Source organism: Rhea americana, unplaced genomic scaffold (genome assembly GCF_003343005.1).
Source record: "Rhea americana isolate MKP2758 unplaced genomic scaffold, rheAme1 scaffold_335, whole genome shotgun sequence".
Taxonomy (NCBI): domain Eukaryota; kingdom Metazoa; phylum Chordata; class Aves; order Rheiformes; family Rheidae; genus Rhea; species Rhea americana.
In genome coordinates this window covers 690,774-716,597 of record NW_028186463.1, presented here as the reverse complement: position 1 = coordinate 716,597, position 25,824 = coordinate 690,774, and the positions used below count along the sequence as shown (strand labels likewise).

The 25,824-nt window shown below is 42.0% G+C and overlaps 1 protein-coding gene across 2 annotated transcripts in view; it reads right to left on the bottom strand.

The window, feature by feature from the left end:
- Window positions 1–451: 451 nt before the first annotated feature.
- The window catches only part of RAB6A (RAB6A, member RAS oncogene family), a 65,123-nt gene continuing 39,750 nt past the window's right edge, over window positions 452–25,824 (bottom strand). Inside the window, exons 2-8 of one of the 2 annotated variants that reach the window (XM_085311224.1) lie at window positions 23,610–23,668; window positions 18,882–18,935; window positions 17,381–17,486; window positions 15,195–15,306; window positions 14,106–14,199; window positions 4,750–4,816; window positions 452–2,474 (exon numbers count right to left, since the gene is read on the bottom strand). In XM_085311224.1, the coding sequence (XP_085167350.1) occupies window positions 2,410–2,474; window positions 4,750–4,816; window positions 14,106–14,199; window positions 15,195–15,306; window positions 17,381–17,486; window positions 18,882–18,935; window positions 23,610–23,668 (557 nt within the window). In that variant the 3' untranslated portion in view covers window positions 452–2,409. Of the gene's footprint in view, window positions 2,475–4,749; window positions 4,817–14,105; window positions 14,200–15,194; window positions 15,307–17,209; window positions 17,316–17,380; window positions 17,487–18,881; window positions 18,936–23,609; window positions 23,669–25,824 lie in introns of both variants that reach the window. The other variant, XM_085311225.1, reaches the window with a different exon arrangement.

The window sequence follows — 25,824 nt, the reverse complement described above, 5'->3', positions numbered from 1 at the left end:
TGTCCCTGCGATCGCGGTCCGCGCTGTGTTGAATACAGGACTCGTGGCCACCTGCTCTTCTGGGCCTCTTCTAGAGGAGAGTTAAAACGGGCTCGTTCAACAAACCTGCTCCCGGACATGTAGCAGCTTCCATCAGAAGCAGTGGGACCGCTCATGCACCCARGCCTTACGCCACAAGCCAGCTCCTTGCAGATCCAGCGTTTCAGGCTTGTTACTACGAGGAGCAGCAGGCTCGGGTTCTACCGGGGAGCAGAGAAAGCACGCATTCGTGGAAAAGAGCCAAACGACGCCCAACACAAGTTGTGTGAAGAACCAGAGGGAGAAAAAAAAATCAAAACCAACAAGCAGCAAGATGGACCATTTTTGCACAGTTAAGAACAGTACAATACAGGAAAAGTAGCCAGGTTTCCTTCCCCCCAAGAGTTTCTTTTAAATAAAGAATGATCCTTCGTCACATATCATTGATGTTTATTTCAAGACATGCCACGTCAAAAAAACTCGCCTTTAATATTGCATTATAAAAGCACTTTACATCTCATCCTGCCTTTAAGTTATCGTTGTGCAGAGTTGCTACAAACCCAGGTTAGGACACGAGTTTTAACCTTCATTCCGAGAATGAAGAAACCCCAATCTTTCATGCCCATTTCCTGGTGAAAGTGGTGGTGAGGACGATTCCCTTCTCTTCCCCGGTTGGTTATTTTTTCGGTGGTAGAGGGGCAGAAGAGAACGATGGAGGAGCCTGAATATTTGCTTGCAATTGTTCGCTAAGTAGCAATCGCAACAGACTCGCAAATTCTTTCCTGCACTGTAACTCAGCCGTATCCGCCCAGCAAACAATGTATTTACAATTGTGTTTATTAACTTACACAGCAACTTCACAATGACTAGTAAAGATTAAAAGGGTGCACTTCTAGTGTGTCCGATCCTGTGTTTCCAGGGCAGCTACGCCTCGCGACATCAGCAAAGCTCTGAACAGATTCCGCCGCAAAACAAAACCAAACCAAAAATTACCGAAAATAGTAAAAAATTAAGCAAAGAAATAAATACCAAAAAAACTGGTTAACTGTAAGCCTAGTTAAATAGAAAACTAAGTTACTAGTTATTTAACCAAACTATACAGATCTAGTGAAAAAACTAAACCAACTCGGAAGACTGAACATAAAAAATGCTAAAAAAATGAAGGCATAGATCTGCATAATCCTAAATCAGTTTCCATCCTATTAAATTCCTTCCTTTCCACCTAAGATCTTTCATCTAGATTCCTGTACGATTAAAGTTAACACCCCTTCCCCTAGTCCACCTATGACCACGCTACGGAAAAGCACGTGCAATTCCTCCTTAAATTGCTCCCTCCATCCCAGTCTTTAACTGGCCTCTTACCAGAGCGTTTCTATTCATTTATTTAACTGCTGCTTCATCTTTTTGCCAAATTTGAGTGTTCCAATCAACTTAAGATGCTTTTAGTGCCAGTCTTGAATTCATTTAAAGTTTCTCCTTTCTTAAAAGTAAGAAGCAAAATGCTTTCTCCTCAGAACAACTGAAACGTTACATTCCAATCTCTCAAGTAGTAATAATTTACTTTATTGGTGTTCTACATAAAAGGAAAAAAATGCTCTTAAAAYTCGCTGTGCACCCAAAACATGTTTCCTTGTTTCTCGCAAGTGTTTTGCTAATGCACGTCCACCCTCCCCTTCTCCCCCGAGATCCTCCAGAAGCCATCCATCCAGTTCAGAAAGACGCTTCGTATTTCTCAGTACGCTTTCTTGGAAACGTGTTCGCGTTGCCTCTGCAAGAACTAAAAAATCCAGTAGCCTTTTATGATATCAAAACCCCTGCTAACATTCGTTCCTAAAAACACATGGGGTTTGAACACCATTCAGACTATCTCTGCTCAAAAGATTAAGAGCCTGGTTTTATTTTTTTATTATATGGATAGCATTTAACCCTTGGCATATGCCTCCTCTGCCTGCATTTTCAACTGCTGTCTAGTCATTTCCAGTTTGTTAGAGAAATCAAATGGGTAAGCTCTGCAAGCATTATTCTGCACATACATCTCRCTAAGTCCAATTCAAAACTTGCTCAGTTTCCATCATTTCAAAGTGCAATATCATAACATATTAAAAAAGGAACAAATATTAAGAAATTGTACCTATCTTTTTAAAGTTATAACTAGAATATGCTGGAATATTTTGGCTTTTTCTTATAAATAATGAAGACACTGACATTTTTCTTTGTGTGTGTGTGCTTGTGAAGCTAATAGATCATCTCCACGAGACAGCCAGCGATGATGAACTGCAATACGTTATTACTGAAAGGGGAAGGTTCAAGCCAATATTCACACTGCAGTCAATGAAGAGTAAAGGGAGGGAAAGCAGTGATGTTCTGGAGAAAGGTAGAAGCCACGTGGTATTAGCAGGAACAGCCTCCTTCACTGACAGGCTGCTCTTGAGGCTTTTCCAGTTTTATGTCAATCACTGGAAGAAATAAGTTAAGGCAAACAGACACCTGACTCTGTTTCCCTACCAGCAGAGTTGCATCTGACGGCAGCCTGCTCTAAAACAGTCTCATACCGTACCGGGGCAGGGTTTTCACGGGCGTTTTCAGGAGCACTTTACACACATAAGTACCTGTATTCCCCAAGGAAACAAACAGTTCTTCATGCTCTCAATAAGATTAGCTTCAAACAGGAGTCAAGATATATTTCTTAGCAGCCCCTCTCACCCTGGCACTAAGTTTTTGCTGGATACCTAAGAACAAGGCGACACCAGATTCCAGCTGCTCCCGAAAGCCCTGAGGCACACTCTCCAATCAGTGCCTGCTCTTCCCTCACCGACCCCCCAGTTATCCTCTTGTTCTGACATGATTGCTACAGCTGCTAGYGAAAGACATAAACTGAGGGTCTGATAACTGTTTCCAAAGGGAAGCAATAACGACCTGGAAATCCAGTTTCAAATTGTGCTAGATTCAGTTTTCACCTGCCACCACAGACCAGCAGYACCTCTAGCTGGTGGTCCACCCCTTGCAAAGACAGCTAATATCCAGCAACAACATAAGGTCACCGAAGAGCTCTGCGCCCTTAAACAGCCCCTCACAAGCTATTCCCTTTGTGGCAGATTCCCAACTTGATGCTCCGCAGCTGTGATGTTTGTGTGTCCTTTCACAGGAGCTTTGAACGCTAATCCCCAAACACATCAACTCATGGCAGCTCAGCGCAAGCCCCAAGCATTTCTCTTATCAGTTAATACAGAGGCAAACATGGTACCCAGTTGCTAATTCCAACTTATCTCTTTTGGGGGCTGAAGTCACTCTTTACAGAGGTTAGGAGAAAAACAAACATGAAGAGGGGAAACAAAAGACCAAGAATTCAGTTCATACACTTGGTCCTTTGGTTTGGCTGATCTAAACCTCTATAGCTATTTGAGAGATGCTGGAAATGAGCCTTGCCAGCTCCACCACAGAGCACAAGCAGTTCAAGATCCTTGAAACCTCTGGGTTCTGCAGAAGAGCCTATGGAGAACCCCCACCATTAACCCTGACACAGCTGTTTGGGAGACAATCATATTCAATTCTTGCTGTCTGCAGTCTGCAGGAAGTCAAATTCAAAGCGCCCTTATTACACTTCCACTTAAGGACTAGTGATCAAACTCCCTGATAGGAGAGCTCCCACAGGCCCATCAGCCAGCGCCCGTCAATTCTACCACCATCCTCCCATTAATAAAAATGGTTGCTAATTAATCTTTCCGTGAACTGCACAGGGAACTATTTTTGATCAGTCAAATCCATAYTGCGCAGAGCTTGCGCCTTAGCAGCTGCTGTCCTCAGTTTCCCAGATCCTTTCCCCTCTGCAGCAGGATGCACTACGGAGGCTCTATTTCCAGCATTAAGTGTGGCCTCGCCTGTATTTCCTGCCACATCCTTCTTCCAAATCACTACTCCTCCTCCATTACTGGCTGCCAGCTACACGATCCCTGCCACCGACAAATGTGACGACCCCAAAAGTTCCTCTCAAGCTCACATTTTAGCATTAGCATCTCACTGACTCTTTCAGACAAGATACAATACAATTTCTGCTTGGACTACKAAAGTCTGCTCTTGCATTACCTTTCCTCTCTAAGGAAAGCAAGCAGAAATGGATAGTTGGGCAGAGCAGAAATTCTAGGAATGAGCTACCTTGTTCACAGACCTCTTCCACTGTAAGASCTACACTGCACAGCTGCAGCAATAGGCCGGATTTTGAAGCTACCTTGCTTGGAGCAGAGACCTTCAAGACGTCCCTCCTGATCCGGGCTATTCCCAGACTCTGTAAACCTCTACAAGAGCCACAGACTCTTGGCAGTTCTCTTCACAGCCAGTTTCTCCCATTCTGTGGTGTCCCCTTCCCTCCTCACACCCAATCTGTGCAAACACTAAGTGAAAAATCCTTCTGGTCTGTCTGTACCCCTCTGCTGTTGTCCCTCCTCCCCCTTTCATTCAGCTGTGCTCACTTCCAAGCTATTTTGCAGCCCTCACCATCTCTGCATCCTTCACTTTATCRCCGTTAACTCCCCTAGTCCCAGCCTACCTTCCCACCAGGCCTTCTTCCTCCTTACTCCCAGCTTGGAGCACTATCACTATAAGCTGATCGAGTAGACAACGGTTCCTCCTTCTTCTTCATCTTTGTTATTCAGGGCCTGCATCTTCCTCGTTTGTGATAACGCCTGGCAGTGCTTTGCCACCAGTGAATCACAGCACAAACCACAGAAAGGATACTGTCTTCTCTACTTTTGTCTTGTGTGCTTTCCATTCCAGGCAAGGCAGCTGCCACGCGTCGGAAAAGCTGAAAAAAAATACGTAAGAAGCAGATCAAAACAATTGTGTTTTAAAGAGGGCACCGCAGCTGATACAGTTCAAACACAATGCTTCAATACATCCTCCAGTACTATTTACACTACTTACACCCAAAGCCTGACACCAAATACAACCTTTATTCCTAGACAACTGCAAACCCCATCTTTGTTATTATTGAAGATAAAGTGCTACTGGCTACGAGCATCAAATCTTCTGTCACCTCTGCAAACATGTTTGGAATCCAGGATTTTCATCTCAGCTCTGCCACAGCCTTATTYGAGACCACGACCGCTTCCCCACACGTCAGGTGAGAGCTCGACCTTCGCACCTCCACGGAGTATTAGTTACCCAGCAGTATGGGCACGCTGTTAAAAGTCAAATAAAAGGTTCACCTTGCCCTSCTGACTGTCCTCAAACATGAGCCAAGCAGACACCTACAGAAGTGTCAGAATAGGGCAAGCATGTGACATCCCCACAGCACCTTTTTCCAGGCCCCACGTATCTGMGGCTCAGGCGCGCCATGAGCCAGACGAAGGATCTTTAAGATCCCTCAAAGGTTTCTCTTTCAGGAATCTGCCCAACCCTCTTCTGAACCCACTGCAACTTTCAGTATCCACTGTGTCATGTGGCACGCCCAACCCATACTCAGGGCATGCGACGCAAAACGAGATCCAGCGTCAAATGTGCTTGCAATCCCAGAGAAGTCAAGCACCCTTCCACCTCGCACTTGAGCACTATCTCCAGTTTTCCAGTAAGCTCTAAACTCTCTTGCCTGGTTTATTCAACTTGAAGGATGCTGAACAGGAAAGCTGAACAGGACCAACTTCATCTGCATTTTCTACCTTTGTGCCCTTTCTTCTTACGAAGTAAGGCTCAAGCTTGTGTTTTCCACCACAAAGCATTTTCCTCAGTCCTTCGAGCAAGGAGCCTGCCGTGACTGTCATGAAGAAACAGTCAAGAGGTCTGCCTATGAGAGTTCACTTCAGTTTTCCTGAACCTATGTTTCTGCCTGCACAAGAACAGCATGTGAAGGACTGTCCTGCTGAGTGTCATTTCTCAAAGAAGTCGCTGTGTTAGACTGGTAGGAACCACATAGGCTTCAACAGCAGCGTTCTGCTTTTTATGCACCTTGATGAGCATGTGTGCAGGAGGGAGGGAACAGGACAAACAGACAGACAGATCTAGTCTCCTTTGTGGTTCTTCTGGATCATCAGATGATTACCTACTTGATTTTTTTACCTTTGGAGTACAGTCCTAGCAGAGTTTTGGTCTTGTGCTGATGTCCTCAGCATGTGCCCAGACATAAAAGCTGACATGCACCGAATTAGTTTCATTTGCAAAGTTACAGCCATTGTTACTACTACGTACTTCTTGCTTCCACATCACCAAGCCTCCAAGATGCTGGACTGGAAGTTTCCAAGTACTCAACAGCTCTAATCAGAGCATTAATATCACCCTACCACGTACCTGATGGCAACTCAGGAGTCTCCAAATGCWTTGTGCAAGTTTTGACACCAGCTGCCTGAAACGCCTGGGTCATGTTAGCCTTCATGTGTTAAAGGGACACTACTGCCTCCTAGCTCCGTCTTCTCCTCGAATGACACAACGCTAAACCACTTGCTGCTCCCAGTGACCCACTTTCCACAGGGAACTGAGCCAGCCTGTTATGAACATAGGTACGTGAACAGCTTTGCAGATGAGGGCCTAAAAGCTTTTGCAGATTTGGCCCTTAGTGTCCAAACGATGCTGAAAAGACAATAAGAATTTTTCTGGCTTGACAAGTACTGCCCAAGTTAATCAAGAGCAAGCTCTCCGATCTGTCAGATGGGGATATGATCTTTGCAGGGCAAGACTACAAAATGCACCATGCTCACTGGTGTCTGACCTTTGCTGTCACCACTATTTGTTACTGGCTGAAAAGATAGCTATGTAAGYAGAGGATAAAACTGAGAGGTATAAAAAGGCAAAGCCACTTTCCTCCATGATTTCCTTCATCTCCCTCATAACTGCTCTAGAAACCCYTTCCTATACCCTCACTCATTTCTCCCCACCAACAGCAGCACCACTTGGTGGGTGCATGCTAAAATGTGGACTGAGACCAGGATGCAGGTCCTGTGAAGCCAATGCTTGATATCTCTTATTGAAGGCTAAATTTTAGCTAATAATTTCAAAGCAAAAAAGCTTAGTATCCCCATCTAAGTTTCTATTTAATTTTGCCATTATCCAGAGCCACCCACCCACCCTTATTGAAAACTTTACCTAAATTCTCATAATCCAACAACAAAGTAACACAGATTGTGTCAGAATTACAGATGTTAAACTGAATTAACCAACAACACTGAACATAGAGCAGGAATAACAACCGCTCAAAGGTATAAAAAAGCAAGAGGGACTTGCTGGTCAGAATTAAATTAACAAGGAACTTTAACATACAGAAGCTAGACGTGGATCTTGMTGCAATCCTTGTATCACGAAGTCCTATCAGTTGGTTCACCACTTCTAGTTACTCCATCGGCTTTCCTCTGCCTTTCCAGTCTCACTAGCATCCTTCACTCCTAACTCCGCTTGAAAAAGCGGCACAACTACCATTTTGTACGACAGCATTATAAAACAGGTCAGACATGGGCACTTTGGTTTATAATGAAACAATGAAACAAGGGAGAGAAAAGATGCTGCAAACTTTCAGAGCAATCTCCTGTCATAACCTCATTGTCAGCATTATTTTCCTTGCCATTCCAATCAGGTAACTGCCAGAGGACAGCACTGCCAACCTTATTAGTTTTATTAATTTTCAGAAGGAGCCTCATTCACTCAGGATAAACCGGGACCATTCATTATGCTTTCTGCATCTTGAAGATGATCAATGAAGTAACTGAGATTCAATCTCCTCTTCCTCTGGAAGCCTTAAAAGTTTCAGTACTATATTTGAATCCACAATTGCTTTGGACTCCATGCTGYCTCTGCCTTTAATAGCCTTCAATAAACTTCCCAACTCAACCATATTCAGGTACCAGAAGGTTTGGACTCTCTTTTGTCACAAAGCTTTGTCCCCAGGTATTGCTCCTAATCTCAAAACATTCAATACGCAGTGAGTTTTCACATGCTAATTAACAGATCTCAACTGCATTTCTATTCAGGCAGACACCTTTGCGACCAGCTTCTGGGTAGAAAACAAAGTCTTAGGGGACAACCACCAGACTGAGTCGCAAAACAACACATACTCAAATACTATCTACAGTTACACCTTCAGAAGCCCGTTGGTATGCTGTCGATACAGTAAACTCTGCTCCCCTCAGATCCAGCTACGACGTGTTGTTTCAATCACTGTTAGTTCTGCAGGGGACGACCTGTTAAATATCTCCCCTCTCCAACCTGCACTTCCCTGCTACTATAGGGGCAGTACATTCGAGGTAGAGAATGGAGCAAATTAGCTTATCTATTCCTACGCCACACTAAGAGACATTTAGTGAAGAATAATAAGCCTGAAATAGTTCTACAGTTATGGCAGCAACCCAGCCAAGATACTGTTGAAGAGGGAAATTCAACATCCCCTGTCATACCACCTCTTACCTCTTCTAAAGATCTGAAAGCTTCCTCAGCTTTACTCATTCTCACAGGTCGCTCACTGGACACTGGAATACCTTCACCTCGCAGCCACRGAGCTGAAGCCAAGTTAAAGGACTTGCTCCAAACTGCAAAGCTGGTCTACAGCAAGAGATGCAGCTCTCGGGATGGTATCTTCAGTACTGAATGATCAAGTAATGGGTAAAAAGCTACTAAGGGTGTGGAACGGGCTGCAAACTACAGGCCATCTGGGGCTGAGGAGGTTTAGAAGTGCACGTTTCAAACGCAGGCAGAAGAGACCTGAGGACCAGAACACACTACACTTCCGAAAAACGTGGCTCCTGCTTTTTTGTCCCTATTTGCAGAAGGGTCTAAAGAATGATTTTGACCCAATTCTTGATGCATGTGGTTTGTGGGGAAAAAGAAATATTTCCCCCTTCACTTTTAAGGATGGATATCAGAACTTACTACAGCCCTACTAGACTGTCTAAATTAGGATAATCACTTGATGTCTTTGCTCTGAAAGAAAGAAGAAAATACATCAGCTCATAGAATTCTTTGCTGATTCCACGTGCTTTGAGATCCTAGGTCGAAACAGCACAATAAAACTTATTTATTAATTGTGATGCTGTCTTGTGCTTACTCCCCCCTTCTTCAATATATATTTATCAACACTAAACATTCAGGATGCACTTTATACCAGGGAGGAGTATGTTCTTAAAAAAAAAAGTTCAGTTGATGAGAACCAACTGGATTACTGCATTTAAACCAAGCTGTTGACAGTAAGAATAAATGTATAAAATACAGTAATCCCCTCTTTACATTAAGGCCAAGAACAAAATTATGACTTCAGTTGTATTTCTCCCAAAAATTATTGGGCTAAAACGGAATTTGGCAAATAAGAAAATCAACTTTCCTTGTTATTAACTTTCKGCTTATCAGTCAGAGCATATGTGAACAAATCCAATTAGGGAAACTTCGTGATGGCTAAAAAGCAGCCTTCTACGCAGACTTTACTATTTCACAGTACCTTCAGGACCCAAGCCAGCAGTCTTATCTCACTGAAAAACACCACAGGCAGTTGCGCATATATATTATGTAAAATACACATAGTGGTGAGCATTCAGCACTTTTTTTTTCCCCCCATCCAAGGCAGGAGTTAAATGCAACAGCATGAAAGATTAAGAGCCATACAAAGTCTTTTAGTATTCAATCCTCCAGTCCCCTTCTTGATTAAACTCTGAAAGAATCTCATCTCTAGCCATTAATTTCAATTTGTTTCCCAAACTCTGCCTTTCCTACCATTTCTGCCAATAAATCCCTAACAGATCAGTGTCACAACCAACTGTAGGCATGAAACAGTCGTCATTGTAAAACTCCTCCAGCAATACAGAAAGGATGGGAGGATCRCTGTCCAGACGGAAAAGCCAGGCTAGAAACCTGTTCCCCAAAGCAAAGCAAATGCAAAATGTTTCCCTAATTCTTATTCTCTAAGGAGAGTGCTGCAATTCAAAGAATAATTCCTGCCCATGAGACAGACAAAAATCAAAGGACAGGAAAAAGTGCCAAGTTGCTAGATGCAGCCAGCTCTATGAAAACAGGGTTACTCGTGGGGCCATGGTCCTTTAGCTACTACCGTGAGAAAGTTTTCCTGCCAAATACCATATTCAGCCTGCGGTTCTTAGAGAACAAACGTGAAGTGTGCCAGGTACTGCTGCAAGGTCTTCAGAGCTCTCCCTCCTCTTTCCACAAGACAGCAAAATGAACCCTGACAKATTCTGGGCATGCAATCCACAGACTAATAGTACGATCCCCTGAAATACAGACTGCTGAAATAGACCATGAATCTCAAACTCTTTTAAAACTTATTCAGGGCTGATGAAGTGAATCAAGAGACTAAAATTCCCTGCATTAACCAAAGCAAGCTATCTACCTCCTTCTTCAGGCTTCAGGCTGCCCTGACAATCAGTCTTTGCTGAAACTTAGAGGAACTARAAGCCAAGTTTTGCTTTACTGCACGAATTTAACCTCAGGACAACACTATCACCATTTTCACTCTGTGCATCACCCATTCATTTTTCCTTCAACATCCTCCTCCCCAAAGCCAGAAGGAATAGTAAACAGAAAAGGGACAGAAAAGGAACAGAAAAACCTGCCAGTAGGATGCTCCTCTCTACTTCTGTGGTGGTAGAAGCTCCTGCCACTGAAGTACCCATTTGAAGCATGGTGCAACCCACTCTCTAGATTCACACAATAAAGTGAGGCTCTCTGGATTTCTAGGATGGCTGCAGTGAACACAGCGCTGAAGGACACTGCCCTGTTCTCTTATCTGTGCTGCCTGCCAGAAGAAAAGGATGAACAAGACGACAAAAGCAGTCCACAAGGCTAAAAAGATGCTGGCCTCCCACCAGGGGCTAGCAAAGAAGGGACTCAGCCAGGGAGGTGGCAAAACCTCGGCCATTATTCTCCCCAGGCGCAACAATTAAACTTTCCATATTCCATTAATGGGGCAAATACTGATTCCAAAACCTTGCAGGCAGCATCCGTCAGAGAATCGCAGTGCTTGGGCCAACACAAGCAGCACTAGGATTCAGCACCGTTGAGACAACATTATTCAACTTCTGATCCAGACTGCAGTGGAGGAGCAGGGGTTCAACTCTGCTCAAAGTCTCCCACTGCAGAACGTTTAATCGTGCCAGTCCCTACCTTTAAACCAGGGTTTAGATGCAGGAGGCAGATTTTGTGCTGAAGAGAGGACAGTGGGAACCAGAACAGTATTTTGTCAGGTTTTGTGTACTGTCCAGACAGGTGGCGGAGTGAAGAACTGAATCTTAGAAGTTTCAACACTGACAGGTAAGAATTTTGAGTGAAAGGAAAAAAAAAAAACTTAGTTCTTCTTCCCTAATATACATATATCAGCCATTCTCAGTATCAAAGTGGCATGGTAGTTGTTAAATCTGAATCTATATGCTAAATGAACAAACCAATGATTTGTCACTATTTTAAAATTCACCTTTACACAGATGTTTGATATTCAGCACTAAATGACCTCATTTTTTAAATAAATGTGTTCGTTATACACGGTCAAAATATGGATTTCAGATCTAAAATAATTTGACACTTGAATTAAACCTCCTGCACAAAAATTAACTTAGACAGTAATTGTTCTGCAGAGTCAGAATATATTATTATAGATAAAAGTAATCGGTTATGGGAAGGTCAAACTTGCATTCAGTTTAATAAAAAGGATTTTATATAGGTTATAGGAGGGGTATCCATTCTACAGTTCTCCCCATACACTTTTGCATTTCATTGAAGAATTCATTGACGTGTTCATAAAATAATCTCAGGCTATTCAATATAGAAGTCACAAAGAAAAAGAACTAACCTAGCAGTATCAAGAGCCTTACCCTTGAGAATTTTTTCAACAGCTATTTTCTAAACTAAGAAAAAAGGAACTTTCCGATATTCTGCAGTACACAGTAACAACTTTGAAGTTCCTAAAAATCCCAGTCCACGCCTGCATGCAAAGAGCAAAACCCATGGAAGAAAAATATATCCTTAGTTCTTTTCAAATATACACTTATGGCTTTTGTTTTGATTTTATCTAGAGAAAAAGGCACTTAAGAACTGTCCTCTGTCCAGTTTTGACAAGACTTCACACTGTGTAAAGCATCCGCTCAGATTATGATGCGCTGACACGCAACAGCCACAAGTCTTTTAGATACTACTGTTTGTTAACATCAGTGAGGAACAAGAATTCTGTCTCTGAACACCAAACCTTCAATTTAGTATTTTATAATCCACAGGTTCCCCCCATAACCATTTTTTTTTCTGCAGCTGAATCACCAAATCCAGCTTCCCACAAAAGAAAAATCTTACAACACGTATCCTGACAATAAAAATTAGAGGCATAATTTGCACAGACCTCTGTTATACAACTCCAAATTCTCTCTAGAGAGCGTGCAAGCAAAGCAACAGCTACAGAAACGGCTTTATGCGCTGACAATCTCATCAGTACAATCTCCGAACAGCTTTAGCATCAGACACAAAAAGCTGAAGTTTGTTCCTTCACAGTGTATTAAATGGAGCTACTATCCTTAACGATGAAGGCTTTGGTAGCTTTACAAAGCACATGTTTTACTAAATGCCAGTACCTTATGCCAACATGGACAGCAGGAATACTGTACAAGGCTTTCCTGCTAGCTTCTCTAAATCATCGCTGCTCCAGCCCAAGTGGCGTTAACTGGCCCTAAAAGTCACAAGCTGCRTTATAGGCTCGGACGTGGACTTGCGCTGACGTCTGCTACACGGCAGCTCCCTCGAGAAAAGAGGCAGGACAGAGCTTGGCCATCACCGTTCCTCTTAGTGAAACAACTGCTCAAATGCTCAGCCCTATTCTAAGAAAACATTCAGGATCCCCCCCCAAAATACAAGCCTTAATTACAAGCCAGCCTGTGTGTTGTGGCATGCTAATTGCTGGACCCTGGAGCTGAACACTTTCATCTCTGTTAATACAGAGAAACACAGTGCTAAGTTAATGGGTCTAATTATTCCATTATACAGGGAATATTGCTACCAATAAAGAAAGTGAAGGGATATTTAACAACAGACCTTTAACTCCTCTATAAAATGTACACTCAAAGTAATTTATACCCCTGCTTTAGCACCTCTTTACGCAATTCTGCAGGCAAACTATTTGTGCAGCGCTGTATGCATTACATGCTCTGTGGAGACATCCAAGAGCAAAGGACTTTACATCCTGCAGTACTTCATTTCCACCTACCGTAAAACTAGCTGCCAAATGCTTTAGAGGACATGACTCCATATGAGAAATGCTAGATCAATGAAAAAGCAATATCCCATTATGCACTGACTCAGTACACAGCTCTCTGTTCATGTTCTCCTAGTAAGCATATTTGCTTACATAACTAATAAGCCCAAACAAAATTTGTATGTAAACACCAGATCAGTTTTGCTGTGTTTACTGCTTTCACCAGTTCACTGTTTGCCAAGTGATTTATCTTCATTAACACAGGCGCTAAAACTTCATCTAGCAGGTCAGGATTTAAAGGCCTGTAAGCTCACCTCACAACATAAAACGTAATATAGCTGCAGTTGCACCAGTTCAAAATGTATTTCACTCCTTTCCCCCAATTTAAAAGCACCTCACCATCTAACAGAAATAGTTTAAGCTGTCCAAGAATATTTGCTCATGCTATCAGTGTCTTTCAATAAAGCGGGAAAAATAGTTTATGCTGTCTCACTGTACAGCGGAAGCACTGGTTTAATTAATTACATTCCTCTTTGGTTGGTTTGCCCACATTCATTCACTAAACTAGTATCAGAAACAGCCACTAGATGCACATTTCCCCATCTTCCTGGTTTGTGCCTTTGTCCCTTCCATCTCAGCATCACATCTGGATTATCCGGATTCTGGGAAGATACAATTCTATATCCAGAGAGATTCTTTCTCAATTCCTCCTTTCTGAGAGGAAAGAAGTTTCAAACCATTTGCTGTGAGGTCGAGGTTCCTTCCTGACCTCTGCCAACAATTTAACTCAGCTCTTGCTTGCTGTGTAGGGACCACACTGCTCCTCTAACGCCCTTGGCAAAGACRAGTCCCCAGTCTCCGGGAGAATGTCCGATTTCTGCAGTGGTGCATTAGCAGAAGCAGTAGTCTCAGGGCTGAAGGCAGCCAACACATTACTTACCTGTTTTACATTGTATCCTGCTTTTGCACTAGTTTCAATGAACATTACATTCAGCTCTTTGGCTTTTCTTTCTCCTTCCTCAATGGACACTTGTCTGGGGAAGATAATAAAGAATTAAAGAACATAATACTAATTAAAAAAAAGACAAACATCTCGAGAATTCAACCCAAGGAGATAATTACTTTCTTTACAGTTCTCCAAACACTTCATATTATTCCCTATATGCAGATCCCACATATTGAGCAGTTTTAGACAAGCGTCACCATTCTATGGTAAACTTCTACAGTGTATCTAGCTCCAAAGTATAACTCAGCTTTCCAGTGGAACAACCACGTGGCCCAGCTAGACTCTTCCAAGCCCCTGTCTGGGAAGTTACCCTTTCACATCTGATAAAAATTAGCAACAATTTAAGGTTTGCTAAGCAGTATTTAACCTCTTTCAAGTATATAACCTGAAAGAATCAAAACATTTTAGTATCCAATAACAACTTTCAAAGCAACCTGCAGCCTACAAAACTGTTTCAACAAAAGACTAAGTGTAGCCATCTCTCATCAGATGAATTCTGTTCCGCTTTCCTTTTTTGCTAACTAGGTGTCCTAGCCATGAGGCAGTCTGCTATGGCCAAAACCATGGAAAACTTTGGTTCAAGAGCTTCCATAAGGACATAAGCTATTCTGGGGATGAGGGATACAGGTTTGACGGAAAATATTAAGTTTGACAAACGGGATGATTATTTGCACCTCTCATTTATATCTAAGAAAGTAAAAAATAAATATTTGTTACTACTTCAGCTATTCTTCCACTGATGCAAATTGTGTTTAATAGCCCATTCTCTTTTGACACTTGAGAAGCCAGTTTCTCAGCGCATTTACAACACCATGCTGCAAACCAGTGCTTAAGCAAATAGAAGGTTAAAAATCAAGATTTCTCTAGTCATATCCATCTCCAACATAGTTAATGGAAGCTTGAGCATCTGGAAGAAAATGAGTGTTCCTTTTAAAAGGAATGTCTAGAAAGATTTTTTAAAATGTCTAGGAGAGAACAACAACGCACTAAAAAACATTTGAGAGAGGAATTACTCCTCCATACCTCTTATCTGCTAGATCTGTTTTATTTCCCACCAGCATAATGATGACATCACTGCCCCTTTCCGTCCTGACATCATCAATCCATTTTGTGGTTTGCTGGAACGAGTTTACATCTAGCAGAGAACAGTGGAGAGGAACATCATGCAGATATTCTTCACAGATCACTAGCAATACACTTGCAAGTCTCAAACAAAAGCCTCAAGTGCTCTGGAACTGGCATAATAGGGTGATGAAGAATCAGCAAGTGAAATCTTACGTTTCCCCCCCGCAATGAAGTATATGAAAGTTTTGACATTAACTTCAAACGGGCTAGTAGTACCCCATTCCCTGGCTTCAAATTTACCTGCAGTGAACTGAACTGAGCTATAATTTCATTTTGATTATATATAAAATGAGAGTCACTATTTTTCAGACTAGTTCCTACTTCATTCAGCTGAACAAAAATCACTTCATATAGAGAAAGGGGATTACGTGATACTACCCTTCACTCTATGGGCTCATGACTTGACATATGTCAAACACATGCATCTACAGCAAGAGGTTCCTACAGTTTCATGGCTTCCCCTAAGTATTTAATACCAGCTATGCAATTTGTACAGCTTAATCACTTTTTACTTGTTAATTTTAACCTTTTTTCTAAGAAACATCAGGTAACAATTACTATCAACTCCTGTTTCACTGAACACTGAGTTCAAAATAATTTCAGAATCATTTGCATAGAACCAGAAATATAAGTTTAAACTATCCGCAGGTGCTTTTTCTTAATTGAAAATCCTGCAAAGCTGCAGAATAAGAACTTTAGGAAACTATTCTGACCTACTGAAACAGTTGCATCCCATAAGGAAGCGCGAGTTGTACAGCAGCTGCCATTAAGCTGAGCATTTGCCAGTTAGTCTCACAAGAGTATCCGAGTCGCCAAAGTGTTTTCGAGTACTTAAATACAGGGGGCTCTGCAGCAGTTCTTGGCAAGTACTGATTTTTTTTAATGGCTTCTACTGCATAGTAATATATTGTGTATCAGACAGGCAAGACTTGATCTCTTGCCAGTGTCTTAATTCTTCTCTTCACTACTTGGCAATATTGAATTTGCTAGGTCAGTAAAAAAAGAAAAAAAAATCAAAGTTCACAGATAACCTGTAATTTTAGCTCAAATGGGAAGTGCTATTTTTAATTGTTCATATTTTTATAGGTAAAGCCCTCACTCCTGCTGTAATCTTCCACTATTTATAAATCAAAGGACAAGCTCTTCTGCATTTGTATAGAGTTAGACCATTGCACTCAGTTATTTCTGGTTTAAAATTGACAATATCTAAATGTTTAAATCTTTTAACAAGATTTCTGTTCTTCAAAAATATTGAAAGGCAGTAAGTTTGGGGTCTCTGGACTGAGCGGAGGCGGGAAAAGAATGCTTGAAAAAAGCACTAATATTTTAGTTCACAAAAACATACATACCTTAGTAAGAAATGAAAGAGCAGTTGTTAAAGGACAAGGGCTTAGTGGTGAAGCTTTACATACCGCAAATGTGAAAGCGACAGATTTAAATGAAAATGAAATGTTAATGCTTTTTTCCCCCCCCTACAGCCCATGCCCAGACCTGCGGGGGGGGGGGGGGGGGGGGGGCAATGAAGTGAAGCAAGCTGCAGCTGTCAGTGCAAAGGCTCAAAGTTGAGAACTCAGGTACAAACACACAATTACGGTGGTTTGAGACAAAAAGTCAGAAGGTGAGAGTATGAGCAAAAAGCAGATGAGAGAGGGGAAAGTGCAGCAAGACCAGCCAGCACTCAAGGCCCAGGAGAACGTGACAAGAAAGGGTTACAAAACGACGGCATTTGTAAGACAGTTTATACCTTACAGCAGCCGTGATCAGGTGGCTGGTTTAAAACTTGACTACAGTAACAGAAAACACTTTTTCATGCCAGCGTGAAGAACAAGCACGTGACTGTGGTTTGACATGCAAAGCTAGGCTAAMGGATGAAAGGGGCAGAGTATTAGAAATGCAGAATTCCCCCCACTCACTTGTGATATCATAAACAACAACTGCAACAGTGGAGTCACGAATGTAGCTAGGAATCAAGCTCCTGAACCGTTCTTGACCTGCTGTGTCCCATAATTGCAACCGTACCTAACAAAATCAGTCAAACAAGCAAGAAAAATAAGAAAAGGTCAAACCCAGTGCAATATACCTACTTGTGATATCGTAAACTACTACAGCAGCAGCAGAGTCACGGATGTAACTGGGAATGAGGCTACGGAAACGTTCCTGACCCGCAGTATCCCACAGCTGCAACCTGATCTGTGGGTGGGAGAAAATTAAAAAAGCCAAACTGCCACTAAAAATAAAAGAGTAAATAAATTTTACTTTTTTTGGAAAAAAAAAAAAGCTAAATAAAAATATAAGCTCATGCAGGGGATGACTGGGGACTGGGAGCAGCAGCAAACTGCCTCCTTGTTTGTAGCAATCTCTCCTAAGCTCTAGTAGTAGCCAAGCTGGTATATGTGCACCTCTCTTGGCCACCTGCCATCCTTGCATTTTAAAAATTTTGCCCTCCCAGAAGGGGAGGAATAGGACTGCTCAGTTTTCTAACCGAGAGGATCTGCAGGAAAACTAAAGCCAAGGTTCACCTGCAGTCTACCTGCACAAGATTTTCATGCTCTGCTGCCATTCTCCCTCAAGACTGGACCGTGTAACCTCCAGGGGCCTGGAGGTTACTGCTGGTGCTGGCTGAAGAATCAGACCAGACGCACYGTACTTCTACAGGGAGAGTCTTAAGCTGCTGTCACGTCACTGGAGAAACTAACCAATGTGAGTTTTTCAAGGAGGATAAAATGCTAGTTATTACTTTCTTTTTAAAGCCTAAGCCACAGTGCAAGGTAACATGCATGCAGATGAAGCTGAAAATCTCTTACCAGCAAGATTCTGAAAGGAAAGACAAAGCGTACTAAAAACGACATACACGGAAAGATGCACAAGGGCCGGTTTTGCTATGGAAAGAACATCTCATTACCCAAGCAGTTTCAACGCAATCATATTTATTGTGGGTTTATCCAATACCATAAGCTTATGCAGCACCGCACAATTTCTTCCTGCAAATAGCTCCACGGCTGAATTAATTAAGACTCCAAGCTAAATTTAAACCACAGATTTGCTTCTGTGAAGCGTTGATTTCATTTCAGAAACTGGAACTGCACTAAGCCAAGTAAACAAGTACATACTCCTGGACTATTACGGAAGGCAAACTTTTTCTACTGAAGTTTAAAGAGCTGTTGAGCTGGATACAAATTGGCAACTTTATACATGACTCAGTATATTCTATGGTTCCTTCTTGAGGCATCCAAAACCAAAGTGCCTAAGTGTGGTCCCCTTCTCCAAATTCCCACCATTTTCCACCCTTCAGACTACCCTATCTCGTCTTTCTTCAGAAAAGAAGGATGACTCTAGAGCCCCTTCCACCACTTGTAAGATGGCACTCATCAGACTGCTGGAAAGGAACCAAGTGGTGATTTCCCATTTCCCCAGAGAAGGGAGCTGTCTCCACAACACTTGTTAGTCTGGAAGCAGCTGGCAAACGAAGTGCTCATTCTTTGCTTCCAAGTGGTCTCAGAGCTCTGTGCTGCTCAATTACATTATAACAGATGCTGATCCTGGTTCCAACCGTATATGGAGAACTACAACAAAAATCTTACTCACTGTTCGATCTTCCAAATACATGGTTTTCGATAAGAAGTCAATGCCAATTGTTGCCTGTTTAAAAAAAATCAACAATTCTATTAAATAAAATATCAAAACAATTAGCAATTTTCAAGGGTAGTGAGCATTACTGTCGTACCAGCAYCTATACTGGACCTGCAAGAAAAATACACTGGGTTTTCTTACTTTAAAGATGAGGCACTTCACATTTTGTAAGTAAGATTCATTGCTTCATTGCTTACTTCACTGCAAGTAAGCATTGTCCATAAGCATAACCAACACAGTATCTTAAAGCATGCAAAAACCCCTTACATCTCAAATTAGGCTCAGTGATAATTAACCCATACAGTCATATGGATATCAACAAGGATTTTTGTGCACATAGGACCAAGACTTTAGCTATCGTCCATCAGCTGAACCAGGGTATCTCAGCACTTGACATTCTTCACAACTGTCAGGTAACTTGACATATCTTAGTCTCAGTGAAAAAGGCTTAAATGAAGGTGGACAGCTTCGCATCTGCTGCAACACAAGAGCACACGCGCAGCCCCTCTGCCCTCCYGACAGTTACTAACGCTCAATTTAATACATCTATATCACTGCAGCACGATTGCATTTGAGTTTTCAAGACACCAGTGGGAGCTTCATGGAGAACATTCCAGTATTTAAGAGAAAGGAAAACACAATTAAGTGCTATCAGGAACTGCTTCCGAAAATCTCAGACCTTCATCCCCTTTTCAAGCCTTTTTAAGGGAGTGAACCCAAGTTTTAAGAGTTTGTTTGTGTCAGGGATAGAACAAAGCTGATGCACTGGGGCTATAAGTTTGCCCGACTTCAACAGGGTATTGAGTGTCTCAAGCAGCRGAGAAACTCAGCTGTATCAATAGAGCTGTATCCAAACAACACATTAGTTTAATTAAAAAAAATTACTTACAAACACACCACACAGAACAATGGGTAATCCTCTCAGCTAGGGCAAAGAGTCCTGATTCAGTCTCTTACCTGCTTTGGAGCAGGACAGCAGGGATTTCTAATGAAGAGCCTACTCTGTTTCACTGTATGTGCTCTGAATTGTTGRATTTGTATCATCTCCTCAGTATATATCCCCATAATTAATTTCTTGTATTCTGCCATGGATTTCAGGTGGTAAGAAAAAAGAATGCAACCAGGCAGTTCATGTAAGTACACGAAAACTAGCTGCACAAGAGAAAAAAAACCCTAGAACCGAACAATCCAGCTGAATTTCCATTCGCAACTAAATGTAATGCATGAGAAAAACTTTCCTAGYTGGATGAGGACAACAGTTTTGGAGCAGCAGGGACAGAGAAGGATAAACACTAGAGGGTCTCAGCATGGCTGCCCAGTGTTTTTCACTTGTCATCAAGAACCGTGGYAAGACCAGTTCAGTGAGGTGCTGCTGAAAGGCCTCAAAAGACTAATGCAAAACGATGCCTCTGTTCTGCTTTTGCATGCTACTGTTCTCATGAAGATTGCCTCAAAGACGTTTCTGCTCTCCCTAGTATCTATTTGATTTCCCTTTTGGGGAGGAGAGGGGGAAACAGTACTAAATCCATTTTAAACCTTGCAGCGTATATACAAGGATCCCATTCTGGCTGACTGAAAATCTGGGAGGCTCAACAAGGTTTTCCGGGCTTGCAGCAAGAGCTGGAACACGGGTCGCGCTGCCTGGAGCCTGCCTCAGTGGGTACCTCGTGCCGACCTTCCCACGCAGCTGCACAGCAAGAGCTCTGAAGCCCACTCGCTGCGATACGAAGTCCTGCAAGCCTGGTGGAAATGCTAGGTGCTACCCAGAACAATTTTTGACCAGTGGGACTCCTGCATCCTAACACTCCAGCTACGGGAAACAACAGAAGCCAAGCACAAAACATGCATGACATCTTAGCAATGAAGATATTTGTGCCAATAGGCTCTCTGCAGACTTTCCAGTCTTGATCTTGGCCATCACAATCTTTAAGAAGTACATGGCACAAACTTACAGCAAAAAGTAYGTGTCCATCTGTACTCTTCTAACCATAATTAGGTAAACTACAAAGCAGCACTGTGTCACAATTGTCACAGAAGGAGCAAAAACGGTTGGTTTACTCAGGCTGCAATGATATCTACAGAGCAGTTACGTGGAAAAGCTGTGCAAAGTATCAGGGGACTTTCAGAYAGGGAAGAAGATACATGGGCATGAAATTAAGCTAATACCATAATTAAGGCAAAGGCACTTGCAAATTGCTGTGCAATGCACRGAACAAACAAATTAGGCAGGTTCTGAACAAGGTGTGAAGTACCATAAGGCCCAGTTGCAAATTTAAAAATAACACAAGCGGAACACGAAAGCCCAAGTGTGTTATACCACAGGTGGGGCTGTGTGCACACGTATCGAAGCACTTTTCAATCTATCCTCACAACACTGCTGCCCAGTAAGGAAGTGTTGTTATAAGGAGTGTCGTTACACCATCTTGCAGACTGGACTTGCTAACACAGAATTACCCAAGACTAYGCAAGGAAGCCTTGAGGCAAAGCAAGAACTAAATCCAAGTTTCCTTTCAAGGCACAGGCCGTGCCTTAACTCAGCACTGTCCCCTCTCCTTCTCCAGAATGCTGAAGCTAAAGGGAAGTATGGCCTAAAATTTTCCTCTTGCATAACAGACACAGAATCATCACGYGTTTGCTGCTGTTGGTCTTTCATTATACATAATATACAGTGCTACAGAACAAGGAAAATCTCTCCCAGCATTTCCACAGAGAGAAGTCATTCCTGGTAAAATATACAGTACCAATGGCACAATTTTATTTCTGGCATTTAGGATTCCCTGACGAAGTACAGGGAGTTCTCGGTTGATTCACAAACRCCGCTTTCATGAAAATAGCTTATTAATAAGCTATGGGCAACAGGCAAACACCTCTTATCTAGCAGTAAGCAAAAGAAAACTAATGAGTAGCACTGATTTGATTGAACAGTAGCTTTCTATTTTTACCAGCTGAACAGGAAAAACCCTTTTCAAATGATAGGTGGCAGCAGCTTTCAGAAACTATGCATTCAAAATTTATCAGAAATGTCCAGAAAGAACAAATCATCCATCAGCTAACATACAGCTGCAGTTAACCACGTATATAGTTTCATAAAAATTATCATTCAAGTACKTGGCTTTAAGAGGTCTCTAACTAATATTGGGCCTGAAAGCTATATTCTGGCTTGACCACTAACATCATGCAACTCTGGCCAAATCACTTAYACTTATGACTCATTCTCTTCCAGCTATATAAAAATAGGACACATTATCTCAGTCATGATTTTAGTAAAATAGAGGTCTTTGGATGAATGACACCATACAAAATATATTAATACTCAAACTAGGAATGCATTGGTGATAGGTAAACTGAAGCCATCTTGTAAGCCCTTAAGATTTCTTACTGTTTTAAGTCCCATTCATCCATTTTGCAATCATTTAGTAMATGTCTGACCAGCTTCCCATAGAGACATCTATATTATCATACAGCACAGAGAGTCAAACCTCTTCAGGAAAAAACTAGGACGTAAGCTCCATGGAGAAAAGGAGTAGACCTGAAAGAAAAATACTGTGGGAAAAAAACAGATTAAATAAAAGAACTGCATTCACATGTCCATGTAATTACAGTGGGTAGAATTTGAAAGGATGTTTGCTCCCAAGGGAGCAATGATGTGTACTTTAGCCCTCCTACACCATAGAAGCTTTGCTTCTCCTGTCATTAAGTGAGAACTTGCATCTCATTCTGTCTGACTTGCCTAGCAGCAGCAGTGAAAAACTACTGAAGAGACAGGAAGAAAATCATTAATGGGTAAAGAGACTTAAACAAGAGATACTTGGATAGACACTAAGTGAGAGAAAAGTCACAGTGGGTTTTTATTACCTTTTCCTCCCCACCCCTAAAAATCCCTGCACATTCTTTAGGGAACAGATTTTTCTCAGTTCAGCATATACAGAATGTCACTAACTGTAAATAACTCATGAAACATGCTTCTGTTTGGAGAAGACCCATTTTTAGCTTCATGGTGTGCTTTTATAAACTGCTGTCGTCTCAGGCTTATCCTAGAATTTGAGAGTTAGCAACAGTAATTTCTCCCCTAGCATTCAGAAGCGTTAGCTTGGGTCAACTTGAACTGTCTTGTCAGCAAACAATAAGCAGCAAGGGGCTGCAGGGGCCAAGAGAATGAGAGAAAACCACTGCTTCAGGCCTCCCCTGTCAATCCCAACCTTGTTTAAAGTTTTGTGGTCTTTGTTTCTGTAGGCAGCATAGCGTCCTAAACTACATGCGGCCCTACACTCCACAAGTACCTCTTCATCCCACTACAGAACCTCTTGAGATCAGCTTTATCGCTATTATTTTTAGAAGAGCCAAGCACCTGTTAGATTTTCCCCACGGATACATTTGATTTGTGAAGGTCTGGTAGCAAATAGTGAGAAAACCTGCTAGACTTCATTGATACCATTTAGATGTACATAAGAGGTCTATCCTTTCAAGAGGTCTAGCCACAGGTAGTGGATAAGCTACTTCAGCAGAACATAACACAAACACTATTTTGAAACGTTGCTCAACAATAAAGCTTTTGAGATTCAATAGTTAAGAATCTGGCCAATGTACCAACTCCTATTCACTGCAGCCAAATGGATTATCCCTGCAATGGAAGATATGGAAACAGAGGGACCTTACAGAAGAGAATATGATGGATTAATTTACCTGGTAGGTGTTGTCAAAGCTGTCATACATGAACCTGGTGATCAAGGAAGTCTTCCCCACTAAAAGAAGGAAAGAAGAAAAAAAACGGTTCAAGGAACAAATATTTGAAACAAGCAAGTTCAAAAGGGTTTCAGAGGGAGTCTTACTCAGAGTCCCACAGATCTGCACTGTGCAACTAAGATTCCCACGGGAGAAAGAGCACTTATTTGACTTTACAATTGCACAGTCACCAGTATGCACATTTTTTTGAAAAAGATTGGTTCCCATATCATTGCTGAGCATCAGATTTACACTTGAATTATGCATGCTTCAAGCCAAAACTGAAAGATTCTTTTTCCTCTGTTCCAGCTTCAACCAAGCCATTCAGAAATTTTAGCTGAATTAAATGAACAAATATAATGGGTCTGAAAACCTCTATAACAAAGTGTTAACAAGACAGCTGATTTCTTTTATGAACTGGATTCTTTTTTTCTGAAACTGGATTTTTTTTTTCTTCTGAATATCTTTTATGTCACTTTAGACTACATTTTACAACAGATCTCAATATCACACTCCACGTGTCTCTCACATAGATGGCATGCCATGCTGCACTACCAGGGCAATATAAGACAACATTGATGGGCATTATTGTGAAATGTTTCTTTACCATCTGCCCGCAATGTCAGCCATCCATATCACCCCATTAACTTCTCCCTTCCCTCGCCAAGGTACTCACTACCCCCTTTTATATAAACAGGTTTCCACGCTGTTTAAAATGCCGTGATCCACCTCAGTGACGGCTGCTGCTCATGACTGCTGTATTTGCCTATCACAGTGCTTTGAAGTCTGCCTCATGTCAGTGCAAAGGGCTTGTCAGCGTTAGGAGCAAGTCAGCACTGCAATCAGAAGGTGTCACTGCAGTATATGCAGGCATACCTGCCGGTGCAAAAAGCCACGACAAAGGCTTTTTGTCATGGTTTTCCAGGCTCCAGCATATTAGTGCCATTTATGATGCTGCAGCTTCTCAGTAATTGCTACTCAACCTGGCCAAACTAAACCTCAGGTTTGTTAACTCATGTCAAGCTTCTCATTTCACAACCAAGACCTACATAAGCCGCCTGTGTTAGCAGCTGTGCTTTTGCAGCATTCTGGTCAGGTGTCAGACTAGCCTGTGATCTCATTTACCTGAAAAGAGAAGCAATAGGAGGTTCATTTTAAAATAATCATTGTCACAACATCTACTTGCTACACTTTATAAGGACCAAGTTGAGCTGGGACAAAGCATAACTCATACCTAATGGATAATTTTTCCTATTCCATGCCATCTTCACCTGAAATGGATGAGCAAAAATATATAGGAACCGGAACCTCTAAAGCTGCCTCATCCCAGYATGCTTGTTTAAACACCCTTAAGTGTAGGTAGGTCATCTAGCTAACAGCTGAAGTTGCTTAAAAATTTATCACCTTCATGTGATTTTTTTTAAGAGAACAAACCACAAAAAACACCCTCAGCTTGAATCTGCAGTCTCCCACCACAAAGCTGGCACAGAAGACCATGTCAGCATGTCTCATTTGTTGCAGTATGAAGCATATTAGGGAGCAGCTCATCCATGAAGAAAACAGTTTCCGGCAGAAAGACGGTAACAAACAGTCAGGGTCTGCAACCTCACCTGCTCCATCTGGAGCTGCAAGAAAATGTCCAACCACCCCTGCATTTCCAGGGCTGGCAAGGAGAGACACGCTGCTCTCGGAGAATCACCCTCTCATTAGGTACAGGTATACGGATTACAACACCAAAAAATACATAGCAGGAGGGAAGAGCAAGGAGATATATGTGACTTATCCTGGCCAACCATTACAGTTACAAATTAAAGGTAGTTAGATGTGCACATGCCAACRCTTGTTTTTTGTTGTTCGCACAACAAACATCGCTTCCCGAGATGTTACTTCTCTGGGAGGGTGGCAGGGGCCTTGAAGAGAACAAAAGAATTTAAGAAAAGATTTGCTTATTCCACTCAAAGCAGCACTTTAATCCATCGGCGGACTTCTCTAGTTAGTTAACTCTATTGTCTCTACCGTAGAAGAGCTGAAACAAAAGGAATCCAGGAGGTAGCTTTTGAGAAAAGGCCTTCCTGAATCGAGACTTGAAATCCTGTGTGATTTTTTTCTAAATCCATTCCAAATTCATAAGTATCATCAGATTTCTCATAAAGTGTTTTGTTTTTTTTTGTTTTTG